Here is a 12,849-nt window from a genome sequence, read left to right on the forward strand (position 1 = left end):
TGTCCCCACTATGGGGCAAAAGTACGCATTTGCCATTTTGTATTTAAATAGGTTTTTGTCTAATTACAAACAAAACTCGGGAAATTCTTGTACTACGTTTCGAAGGTAATATATATAGTTACTATTTAGTAAGCAAACTGATTTTTATTTGCTTTTTTTTTTCAAGAGTTATTGGACGACAACAGTTAGGTGCGCCCCTTTGCCCCGCACTACTCTATGTTAAAATGATCCAATCGAAAATGGCTCCGGCCGAAGTGGAAGAAACAAATAAAAAATCATTTTCATCTATTAGTTTCTAAAATGATAAGTCCTTCTCACAGTAAACTCCGAATAATTATTATTTTGTTATAACAGGAACATTTATTGAAATTCATCGAACTAAATTGCTACAATAAGTGCATTCTTCTATATTGTCAGGCTTGAAACACAGTAGGCTTCGGTAGCGCATATGTCATAATATATTCGAAAATCGTAGCGAAAAAACGTACCAAAAAAATGAGCCTCGACCTAACGCTCGAATCGGGTGAGGAAATTCGCTTCCTCAACAAAATCAGGACCACCATAAAACAGCTCAGCAAACAATGCCGTTTCACCACACGCGAGCTGGAGATAGCCCTCCTGATTTACTACAAGCTGCTCAAGGATGAAATCGATGAAGGTGGTAGCAAAACTCCTCAATACATCAGCCGGCAGCATTTTACTACGGTGTTCAGCACGATGTTTGGCATTTCGGACAGGGAGACTCTGCGTCGGATGTATGCGGCGTTGGACAAAGGTGCAACGTCGTATGTAACAATGGAGACGTGGGTCAAAACTCTGTCGCTGTTTCTGCGTGGATCGTTCGAGGAGAAAATCAAATACTGTTTCAAGGTGTATGATCTACAGGGCGATGGAGTCATCACGAGGGAACACATGATGCTGCTGATGCGATCTGTTTTCATAAAACACCAGGTGGAGGACGTGGAGGAAGCAGTGAAGGAGTTCGTCGATATTCTATTGCACAGGATGGATATTGATCGTGATGGAGCGATTTCATTCCAGGACTACCAGGAAACGGTTAGAGCGATACCCGAATTGTTAGAGTGCTTTGGCCAGGCGTTGCCAGACCGCTTCCATGTCTATGCTTTTTCGAGAACCTTTTTGGACCGCGTACGAAAATTTTAACGAGATGGATCGAAATTGTGAATGATTTTATAAGATGAATATATTTATATAATGAATTGGCAGCATTACTGGATAATGCATGAAAGTTTCTTTTCTTTTGTATCATTATTCAATCGCCGATAACGCATACAACGCATACAAAAATTATGCAAGCGTCTCCGTAAAGTCTTTCGTCTCTGCGCCTAAAGCAGTAAATATTGATGCCTTGGAGAACTGCATTCTATCAAAAATACATCGTGAATTAATAATATTAATAATTTTTGTTGGAGTGTACGCTAAATCACTGCACGCATACTATGACAGAGAAAAGATTGTATCACCTTCTTATGTATACCACCTTTGTTGTGTCATACGATATTTTCCTATGTACAGTTAGTCCGTAATAAAATACAGTTGAGTAAACACGTTTCGTACAAACGAGTCCGATTATATTTATTCCTACACGCGGTTGTTAATTCCCTGTGGTCATATCTCTGCTCTAGCCATTCCTCATTCCGACAATTTCAAATCTACTCGTTGAACATGTTTTAATTTGACACTACTGTCAGTGGTTTTATTGTCAAGTTTGACATTGACTTTAACAGCAGTCATTTAATTTGTTCACAACGTCATTGGAAAAAGTTTACATTTTTTTTTTGCTCGGCGATGGATAATTTCATTAGTCAAAAATATTGTGTGAAATGTTGAAAAAAATATTGTGAAAAATATTGTTGTGTAACCACCTCTTTAACTGATGAATATTCGACAAAATAAAAAGGAATGGTGCTCGAAAATCGTGACCTTAGTTTGAGAGAGCTGGCCTATTGATTAACTTTCTTCAGAAAAACGAGACCGTATTTTGGTTGATGTTTTGGGCATTAGAAAAGTCACAGCACGACTAGTGCCAAACTCCATCGCAATCAAGTAGGCATGCTTGAACGATCAAATTCTGATCCTAAGTTCATTCTACGCATAATAACTGGCGATGAAACATGGGTACTCTCCAGATATTGCCCGTTTGAATTTTTCCAATTCCCGAAACTCAAATTACCGCTTCGTGGAATCCGTTTTGACAGATATAAAAACGAATTCATAGCGTGAACTGCAAGTGGATTTAACGAAAAATTTAACGAAAACCTACACCCAAAATTGATTTTTAGCTCATGTTTTGTCATCCCGATTTATTATATTAAATGAGCCTAAAACTAACAGAAAATGTCATGACTCTCAAGTACCGGGCATTTGTATAATATACTAGCCTACCCGGCAAACTTCGTCCCGCCCAACATTTATTTTTCGTTATCCACGTTTCCTTACTAAGCGCACGTTCATGGGTCCAATCGCAGAACTGTTCATTGATTGATCTTCTAATCTACCTTTTAAAATTATTTTTTACTAAAAAATTTCAGTACTTTTACCAAAACTCGACATTATAATATCAGATTATTTTTAGACACAATTCTCGTGCAAGATTTTTCATCCACTTGCAAAAATCTAGAAGTGGGTTATATCTTCGATGATGTGACGCGTTTTGCGTGGCTTAGCACACAAATTGGTATCTTCGAACAGGCCGACTAAATATGCCTCGCATGCCTCCTGCAGTGCCATAACGGCTGACAACTTTGGAAGCGCAACTCGGTTTGAAGTCCTGGACAATTCCACGAACCAAACGCTGCAAAGGTAGCTTGCGGATCAGCAATTGACGAATTTACGCAAAGCTGAATCAACTCATGCGACATCTACATTATAGCTCAGAACCACAAAAGTGAGGGTGTTTGTTTATTTTACGCACTGAAAAGCAAGATTAGGTGGTGATTATTCATTCTATTTCAATTTAGATTCATTTCAGCCATTGAATGTCGTCAGTTTATGGTAAGAAAGTTGGAGTTGTGTATATTTACGATGGTTTCAACACGCGATTTGACCAAAGTCATAGATAATCTTTGAAAATTTTAAGTTTGATAATTCATATCGGTTATTGATACTATGGATGATTGCGATGAAATCGATATCATATCAAATTGACTGATATCATTGATTATGTAAGGGCCGATACGAGAAGAATTTGCAGTATTTTTAGCGCAAAACACCCTATTCATCGTTTACTTAGTTGAACAAAATTAAAGTTACAATACTTATAACAAGCCGTTCCTCGTTATACACATAGCACATTGTAAAATGATGATTTTCTAACCTTTTCAGCGTGGAAAGAATACATGAAACCGGGAAATTTGAAGATAAATTCTGATTTTTCTAGAAAATTTGAACGAATTTCATACCAAAAAAACAAAACATCCTCATTTTACTCGCTGCGCCATCTGGTTGTAAATCCAACGTAAATTCGTCAATTCGGTCGATTTCTGATAGCGAAGAATTTCACGCAAAGAGACGGTTCCCGGACTGTAGCGATGTGGCTTCTTAACAATTTCCTGCGGTTGGTGCGCTTTTCCGAGCTGCTTTCGTGGTGCCTTACCACCGATAGATTTACGAGCTGTCTGCTTGGTCCCGATAAAACGAGTCCTCACGGTGCGAGAGTAGAGGTAGAAATGAACGAAAGCAAAGGAAACGTCATGTTGTATCGCACTCCGTTCGGTTCAACTGCAGAAGATATGAAATTGGAAAAGAAGACAATAATGCATAGGCGTCTGAGTGCAACCGTCCTCATCTCACATCGCCGCATCAAATGAAGGGATTTCCAGAGCGTATGCAAGTTTATATACGGTTTCAATAAGCTGTTTTCTAAGCAATTTTAAAGCTATTGAAACAAGTTTTCGGTTCAATAATTGACAATCATATAACTCGTGGACATTTTGTCTTTCGAATGAAATGATATTATACCACTCCGTTCAGTCGGAAAAAAAGGTATTAACGTTCAAAACCTTGCAATCCGGCGTAACTCTCTCGTTTTCGAAACTTTGAACTTACACCCGGTACAGAAATGAAAGACGTAGTCCTATGTCAAAACATGTTTCTCAGCTACATGGTATAAATGTTTGATACAGAAAATATGATAGGATAAAGACAGCCCTAAATTGAACAATTCCTTCCTCGAGTTTTGCTGTTATCAACACATTCGGCGATCCATTTTTATTTATATAGATAGAAGACGATAAAGGAGTGCGTTTTATCACTCTAAAATCCATTTCCACTTTCGAACGAAGATCAATTTCGGCACCGCGAACATCAAATGGACAACGCGTGTCGATATGTAATTGTAGAACACATGTGAATTGAATTTTTCGAATTTTCACATTTTTCTTTGAGAGTTTTCCGAAAATTTTCATTGGCTTGGTATTTGTTTGGTTGAAATATGTGCATTATTTTTATGAGACCCCCTCTCCTTTCCAGAGGAGGAAGGGGTGTCATACCATGATAGAAACATTTCTCGTACTCAAAAACCCACACATCCCAAATTTGGCTCCATTTGCTTGACTAGTTCTCAAATTGTTAAGCAACCACCCCCCCCCCCCCCCCCCCTTTAGAGAGGGAAAAGGAGTGTCAAACCACCATAACAACATTTATTGCTCCCTAAAACCTCCATATGTCTAATTTGGTTTAATTTGCTTGATTAATTGTCGTATGTCGTATTTCTGATCGAAATTTGACGCTTTTTTTAACATACTTAAAATTATCCAATTTAATTCAAATATGCGCCGTTTTGTTCGCAAACTTGTTGCCATTTAGAAGGCAACTTCTTCCCCCCACCCCCTTCTTATTTGCAAAAAACTCAGACAGCCAGTTTTCGCAAGCCTCTTTTGAGGCCAACTTAGTATCACCAAGAGTGTTTCGCATGGACCGGAAGAGATTATAATCACTTGGAGCCAGGTCCGGACTATACGGTGGGTGCAACAGGACATCCCATCCGAGCTCCCGTACCTTCTGGCGGGTCATCAAAGATGTGTGAGGCTGCGCGTTGCCCTGGTGGAAAACAACGCCATTCCTATTGATCATTTCTGGCCGCTTCTGGTCAATCGCCTGCTTCAAACGGTCAAGCTGCTCACTGCAGAGAACCGAGTTGAGGGTCTGGCCATAGTTGAGCAGCTCATAGTGGATGATTCCCTTCCAATCCCACTAAACACACAGCAAAACCTTCCTGGCCGTCAATTCGGGCTTGGCGATGGTTTGGGCCGGCTCACCGCGCTTCGACCATGACTTTTTTCGCTTTAGGTTATCGTACGTGATCCACTTTTCATCACCATCTTCTTCAAAAATGGGTCGAGTTCGTTCCGTTTCAGCAGTGCATCGCAGGCGTTGATTCGGTCTAAAAGATTTTTTTTGCGTCAACTCGTGTGGCACCCATACATCCAGCTTTTTTTGGAATCCAATCTTTTGCAAATGATTCCAAACGGTTTTATGGTCTATACCCAGTTCCTGGCCAATCGAGCGAGTGCTCACATGCCGGTCTACTTGGATGATTTCAACGATTTGATCGGTTTCCACGACGATTGGCCTATTAGTACGGGGTGTGTCTTCGACAGCCACTACACCAGAACGAAATCGATCAAACCAACGCTGTGCTGTGCGAATCGTTACAGTATCGGGTCCATAAACTACACGATTTTTTTCGGACGCCTTCGTTGCAGTTTTACCTCGCAGGTAGTAAAAACGTAAAATATGGCGAATTTCTTGTTTGGTGGACTCCATCTTTAACGCGCTATAACTTGAGACTGAAAAAGACAATCACAACACCGTCAAAACGACACTTGTAGCACAGATTGTCGTCTTTAAATAGCCATATAGTATGACCCGATGTGATAAGTACAACACAAGATATGTTTAAGTGTTGCCATATATTGACAATATACTACATTTCTTTTTCCCCAACCCAATATGAGTGAGCGAAACAAGAGACACGTTGCAAATAAGCACGCATTACTTTGCCACATATGTACACGGAACAGACCGAGATGGATATGGATCTCCTTTTTACTCTTAGAAAACACTTTTTTCACTTTTCATTTTGTCTTCATAATGTAATATTATCACGCATTTACGCAACAGTTTCATTAGCTATGTGGATAGCGTGGTCGTATAAAACAGCCTTGCATTCCAGCCAATCTTGGTTCGATCCCCGTTGAGGTCGTTTGTACTTTTCTTATGGGTGCAATCCACCTGGGTGAAGTCTTCAGAGAACCCCTATTGAACTGGTAGTAGCCAACATATCGAGTATCCCACTGACATTTTCCCTTTGTTTTCACATGAATTAGGTATCCCACTGACAGTACTGCTTGTAATTTTGCTAATGATCCTAGCACCAATCATAGCACCCGGCTGGTGCAATCCCAAAAATAGATGAAAAAAGAAAAAAAAGAGATGTCTGCTTCCATATATACAAACATTTTGAAGCGTTGGGGGACAGATGATTTTATTTGCTCATTTGACACTTCAAGACACCAAAAGGCATGGTTTCTGCCGAAATGAAATGCTTTCTGGCAACGTTAGTTTGAGTGTACAATGCGTGCTACTCGACATCGACTAGAGTCACTCGAAATACAGAATAGAGTCCATAATTTCAATCTTCTCACTCTTATATATTGTGGAAATCAGCCAAACGAATGAAAAGACCGAATAATATCCAAATTACCCTAGGCGAGAAATTTTCCCCATAAACGTTTTGTATGTGTAACAATACAATAGTGCTCCGCATGATTTCCCCCGCCCGAATCAACAAGTTAATCTATATCGCTGTGTTTCAATAGCACGAAGGCATTTCATCGTCCACCGCCCTGGACTCTCAACCGTTAATAATAGAACACAAGTTTGGGTTACGAGAAGGGATGTGGGCGGCAAGGTCGCCCGTGCACTTATCACCAGACGGTGTGACGCTGCTTTACGCATCTCGAAAGCTTCCCGCTTGTTGGGGGCGGGAAGGCTTTTTTTGCGAAACTGATAACCCACCCACACAAATACAAGCGCGTCGTTGTTGAAGTGAGAGAGTGGTGAAAGCTCTCGAATTTGTAGTGTGGTGTAGTGTGTAGTATAAAAGGCTCAGATGTTCTTGTAAAATCGCACCAAGAGGGTCAACTCTATTCAGGATTTATCATCACACGACTCTGTTTACTCAGTTGGATCAAGACCGATTCTTATTGAACGCAACGTTGACATTTGTAGTCGTAATATTATGTCATATACCAATAGATGAAAAATTTGAAGTTATGATTTTGCACTTATCTCTAACTTTAAAATATTCTATGATGTTCCAGAACGTTCGTGGTACAGGACGAATTGATGGAGAAAATATTCAAAGTTACATTGCCCTTTTGTTTCGTTTCTCTGACGTGACGTTATGTAGGAATTGATCTTGTCAAGGGTATCGGGAGAAAAAGAGCGTGAAGTACGCCGAGGAGTAAACATCAAAAGCGCGCCAAACACTTGCCGTTGGAGTGGGCAATGTGGGCGCGCCTCGTGAGAAACATAAAGCGAAGCGTTTACGAGGTAGATTTCTGATTTGATTTATCGTTGGAAGTGGCATCCATTAGCTGCGTTCCATGTTATGCGTAGTACAAACTCATCTGATTTTGAGTGGATGTATGTGTGTGAGAGCGTGTTGTATGCTTTGTCGGGATGCTGGGTGGAAATTATGTTCATTTTTGCTTTCGAAAAAGAGTAAACAAAGTTTTTTTTTTTTTTTTTATTATCTGTATTATAGTGACTTTCAACTCATTTGGCTGGTTCGTCACTTTTACTTCCATTTTTTGGAAGAATGTCGGGAGCGAGAATTGAACTCGTGATCTTGAGCGTGACAGGTACGGATGTTACCACTACGCCAGATCGCCTCCACATAAACAAAGCTGTTTGATGCGTTTATCTGTGTTTATGTACCATGTTATATTGGAAACTAGTGCTAGCTCACATGTCCTTGAGTTTCTTCCACTAGTGTTTCTATTGTGTGATTTAGCACTTTGGGGCTCCGTAATATTTGAACAAATTAGAAACTGGCATATCATGCATACATATTGATGTATCTGTGATAAAGTTCGAGAAATTCGAGAAAATGTTTTTCTAAGCTTTTGGGTTTTTAATTTACAAAAAAAACACAGGAAAATTGTAAAAAATAATTATTGGGGTCAAAAATCAAGACATTTTTTTTTGAATTCCATGTAAATGTTGTTCACGACTAAGTTTTAGGTAATCCATCCGTTATGTCACGAGTAATTTTTTTCGAGCATATCGGCTGGCATCTCTCCGATGTTGTTCCTAGGGCTTCAATCGATTTTTTTTATCTGTATTATAGTGACTTTCAACTCATTTGGCTGGTTCGTCACGTGAGAGGCATGGATGTTACCACTACGCCAGATCGCTTCCAGCTTCAATCGATGCAGGTTTATCGGCATAAACAAGAGATTTGTCATATCCCACACAAATTAGTACAACGGTGTCAATTCGCACGATCTAGACGGGCATTTCACTGGTCTAAAACGAGATCACAAACAGGATCAAACAGTTAATTTCCGGTATGCATAGGCAATCTTGTTGAACTAAATATGGCAACATCTTTTAGAAAATGTAACCGTTCAACAAAAAATGTTCATAATCGCTAAAGACATTTCTATAAAACAAAAAAAAACACATAAATTTTTAAAAGAACATTGATTTTGATAATAAAATTCAACGATTTTTAAGCATTGTTCGTTTGTAAATCTTAAAAAAGTGTAAATTGTAATATATATATAGCATACAAATAAATCTTAAGGAATTTCCGATTCATTTGGTATAAATCGTCAAAATCCGTTCGTGGCAAAAATAGTTATTTACGTTAACTTTATTTCATTAAAACGTGACTTGTTTTCTGATTTGGCACCCTTAATGAAAGGCGTAGTTTTACGTCAAAACCAAACAGCAAAAATCACCTGTTGTAGACATGCTTCGTAAATTCCCAGCGAACCCGTAAATTCATTGCAGACATCTGAAACCGTCGTTTGCAAGCGTCTGGGGATCCTTAAAAACGTAGATGATGTATGGATTCCACAGAAATTGATTGAAAAATATTCATTGTATCCACTTGCGATTCTGATGGTAATATGATGTTAACAAATTCGGTTATTTTGAACGTTCAGTCAAGCTTGATTGTTTTGGCTCGTCATCGAGTTTTGCTTATCCCAAAAAAAAAAGATCAAAGAATCCATATCATATTTTTTGAGAAAAACTAAATTAAGTGCGCGGACGCATTCCGAATTTTGACTGTGGCATATGGTGAAGCTACCTTGGACCGAAGCAACATTCATGGGTGGTACGAAATGTTCTCAGAGGGCTTAGAAAAGGTGAACGACGAAAAGTGTGCAAGTGGCCCGAGCGCGTCAACGACAGTCGAAAACTTTGATGATGTGAAGAAAATATTAGATTGCCCGAAAAGTAATTGCCGACATTTTTAGTTACAAATAAAATACTTTTTTGTACATAGATTTTGATCGCTTGATCGAAAATGGGACGTACATGTATGCTCGAATTCTCAATTTTTGGAATATTTTACGAACAAATTTTTATCTTGGTGTTTGTAGATGTAGTGGACAAAAATATCGGGAAGAAATAAAAAAAAAAACGATTGGTTTCTGTTTTGCCAACGATTTTGTGGACTAACACAGTTTTTTGCTAATTAATTCAATAGCAAATCCAATTGATCTTATCAACCGGCTTTCATTTAGTGGTCCCATGGCCGAGTGGTTAGCATCACATCTAACATGTCAGGAGTTCGGGTTCGATTGCCGTTCTGGTCGGAGTATTATTCGTCAAAGAAATTTTCTCCGACTTGCACTGTGGTCACGCGTATTCTAAAGTTTGCCACTCAGAATGCATTCAAGGCGTGTTATTTGGCATAGAAAACTCAACTAAGTACTAATAAAAATGACGCAAGTAATAATACGTTGAGACGGTGAAGTTCCTCGAGGAACGTTAGTGCCATTTAAGAAGAAGAAGAAGAGCTAACTTTCATATGATTCCCAAACGTTCCTGTAGGACCTTTGAATGATGATGATTGTTCAATAAATAATTATCGCTTCGAAAATCGAAAGGCAGTTTTGAAAACTCGAACCCCAAAACTCCAATTCTGTATAAAGATAATTTGTTACTGTTACGACTCGCTCCGGTCCGAACTGTCGTATTCGAGAAAAAATGGAACATACAATATTTCAATATCAACACTTTATTTCACATCAAAACAAAACTAAAAAAAAATTCTTAAATTTCCGCAGCGAAATCCTGGATTCGCACCTGGCAAAGTAGAGCATAATTAATGCTTTATGTTATACACAACAAAAGTACTTACCCGTTTTATTACAAACATTCGGGATTCTTCAAGGATTATCGCTCACGACACAACACAAAACAAATATATAAACAATAACGTAATGAACCAAAACAATAACAATCGATTTGTCATAGAATAGGAACGCATGGAAACGGACCCGCTATAAAACAAAGCTCGATTGTTTATAGCAAATATTCCAGAATACCCGAGCAAAGATGCCACAATAGAATCCACTGTAGCGTGTATCGTATATATATGGCATTAAATGTTCAGTACGATTAGAGGCGAATGAACTGAACAGTTTAAAGCCTCTCAAAAACAAAAAGTGAAGTGATGTCAGTACATTGTCCAGCCGCAAACAAACCATCGTAGTGAAATAGTGAAATAGTGAAACTATCTAATGACCTAAAATTCACTTGGAATCGAAAAGTTCACAGAAAACTATGGTCCCATCATCTCTGGAATCCGAATAAAACTCTCAACGAGTGAATTATTTAGCAAGAAATTGTGTTCGTCCACAAAATCTTTGAAAAAACGAGCAACCCTCAAATCGCTTCCTAGATGTCAAATTAACTAATCACCCTTTTTAGGTATTTGACGATTCATGAAATAAATTCTCTTCTTATGGCCGTCACAATGACATTAAATGACATTAAATAATCATCTATCAACTGTAAAATGACAATGTCATTCGGACAATAGTGATCGTTTTCTCCAAGAAGGCAGATCCGAATCTTTAACAGATTTTTATGTTTCGGACAGCTCCTGAAATCAGATGTTGTTGGGATCTGGTAAGTAAGACAGCCAAAGGGCTGCCATGAAGTGTAAAAACGTGTTAAGAGGATGGTCTGCATTTCTCAAAATTGCGTTCAACCACAACGAACTAAGTGTAATGCATTCTTAAATCAATTTATTTTTATTTATTGAGATATTATTTTGTGAAAAACAGCAAAAGTGTGTCAATATATATACCATTCATGAAATTAGTCCGGAGCCGTTACAAAATACTAATGTGTTGTGTAATGATATTATGTTAAAAATATATATTTTAGAAAAAAAATCGATGCAGAACTTGTCAATATCTTAATCCTGCTCAAGGTTATTGATTCTACAAAGATATCTCAAATAACTGGAACTACAACAATGTCGAACTATGTGTACCTCTATATATAAAGATAAGAAAGTTATATTTTTTATTTCATCGACAATTTTGGTCACCCTATTTTGGATAACATAAAAATGAGCGCTCTATCATATATAACAACTTTGTCGAAGACAGTTTTTTCTAGAGAATAACTGTCGAGCTCTAAATGTTAATTTCCACTTAAATGCATCTTCTGGACCAAGGCGCCTCTATATATACCAGGTGAAACAATCATATGAAATGCACTTTCAGCCATATTGGAATTGCTGTCGGTATTGTTTACAAACAGTTGCCGGCAGCTCTCTACAAACTGCCACGACGCTTATTCGAACGATGCTTACTATGTTCTGCTTTCGCGAATTTATGTGAAAAAGAAGGGACGATTTTGTAGAATTTCATTCTCATCCAGTTCATCCACTACTCTCGCATGTGAAAATGCAATAATGGCGTATCCTAGCAATAACAAAACAAACAACCCCCGCTCCACAAACCGTAATCCCCTTCTTATTGAAGTGATGATGTTGCTTCACCTGTTATACATTTATACAAGCGCCTTGTTCTGGACCATTGTGCAGTGGCGTAGAGTGATCGGGTGACTTCCGGGGCGGAGGTTTTGTGTGTCGCCCTCTCCATTCAAACTTCGTTTTTAAGCATTTTGGCGTATCCTAGGTTCTCCCGAATTCCAGCCTAACTGTTATAAAAATGTTTTTTCATCTGCTTATTATTTAACTTGAACATATTTTCGAGCCAGTGAGATAAAATTGATTCCGAACCGAAAGCGATCATGACGTTCTAGTTCGCGTGTTTTCGTATCATGAAGTGCGAAGATGGACCAAAACTTCGTCGTATAAATTTGTAAGTCAGAGAATCAATTTTTCTGTTTCAGTTGTGTCGAGCTTCAAAATATTCGGCTATTTCCTTAAACGATTTCGACCGCCTTTGTAATTCCCGATCAAAACGATAAATCCACTCGAACACTTCCACCCTATCTTTCTCCTCCATTATTATCCCGGGTCTTCAATAAAGTCTTTCGAATGACGTTTGACAAGATTGTTCCTTTCAACAGATCTAGATCTACTTCGCGTAGTACATAATACTACTGATGTCACAGAAATTGCTGGTATAAGGGACCGTGGACTTGATCTAGTATTCGAATTCTCGGCAGGATCGCATAAAGCTTCATTAGCTGTGATCAGTTTCGTATGAATTGGTTCCACAACATTATAATGAGCATATCATGGAGTTTGTTCGTGACAACTTTTCATCGTCATACCTGTGTGGTTCAGAAGCATACCTCAACAATGAGTTGAAACAGCGA

The 12,849-nt window shown here is 38.5% G+C and overlaps 1 protein-coding gene across 1 annotated transcript; it reads left to right on the plus strand.

The window, feature by feature from the left end:
• The first annotated feature begins 480 nt into the window (after positions 1-480).
• LOC129770944 (calaxin-like) lies at positions 481-1,219 on the plus strand. The gene has a single exon (XM_055774153.1). The coding sequence runs from the start codon at positions 496-498 to the stop codon at positions 1,162-1,164; it is 669 nt and encodes a 222-aa protein (XP_055630128.1). The 5' UTR covers positions 481-495; the 3' UTR covers positions 1,165-1,219.
• The last annotated feature ends 11,630 nt before the right edge of the window (positions 1,220-12,849 follow it).

This window comes from Toxorhynchites rutilus, chromosome 2, assembly GCF_029784135.1.
Source record: "Toxorhynchites rutilus septentrionalis strain SRP chromosome 2, ASM2978413v1, whole genome shotgun sequence".
In the NCBI taxonomy this organism is placed as follows: Eukaryota; Metazoa; Arthropoda; class Insecta; order Diptera; family Culicidae; genus Toxorhynchites; species Toxorhynchites rutilus.

Excerpts from the sequence above, each read along its gene's own strand:
- LOC129770944 (XM_055774153.1), top strand. The coding sequence starts at position 496 with ATGAGCCTCGACCTAACGCTCGAATCGGGTGAGGAAATTCGCTTCCTC.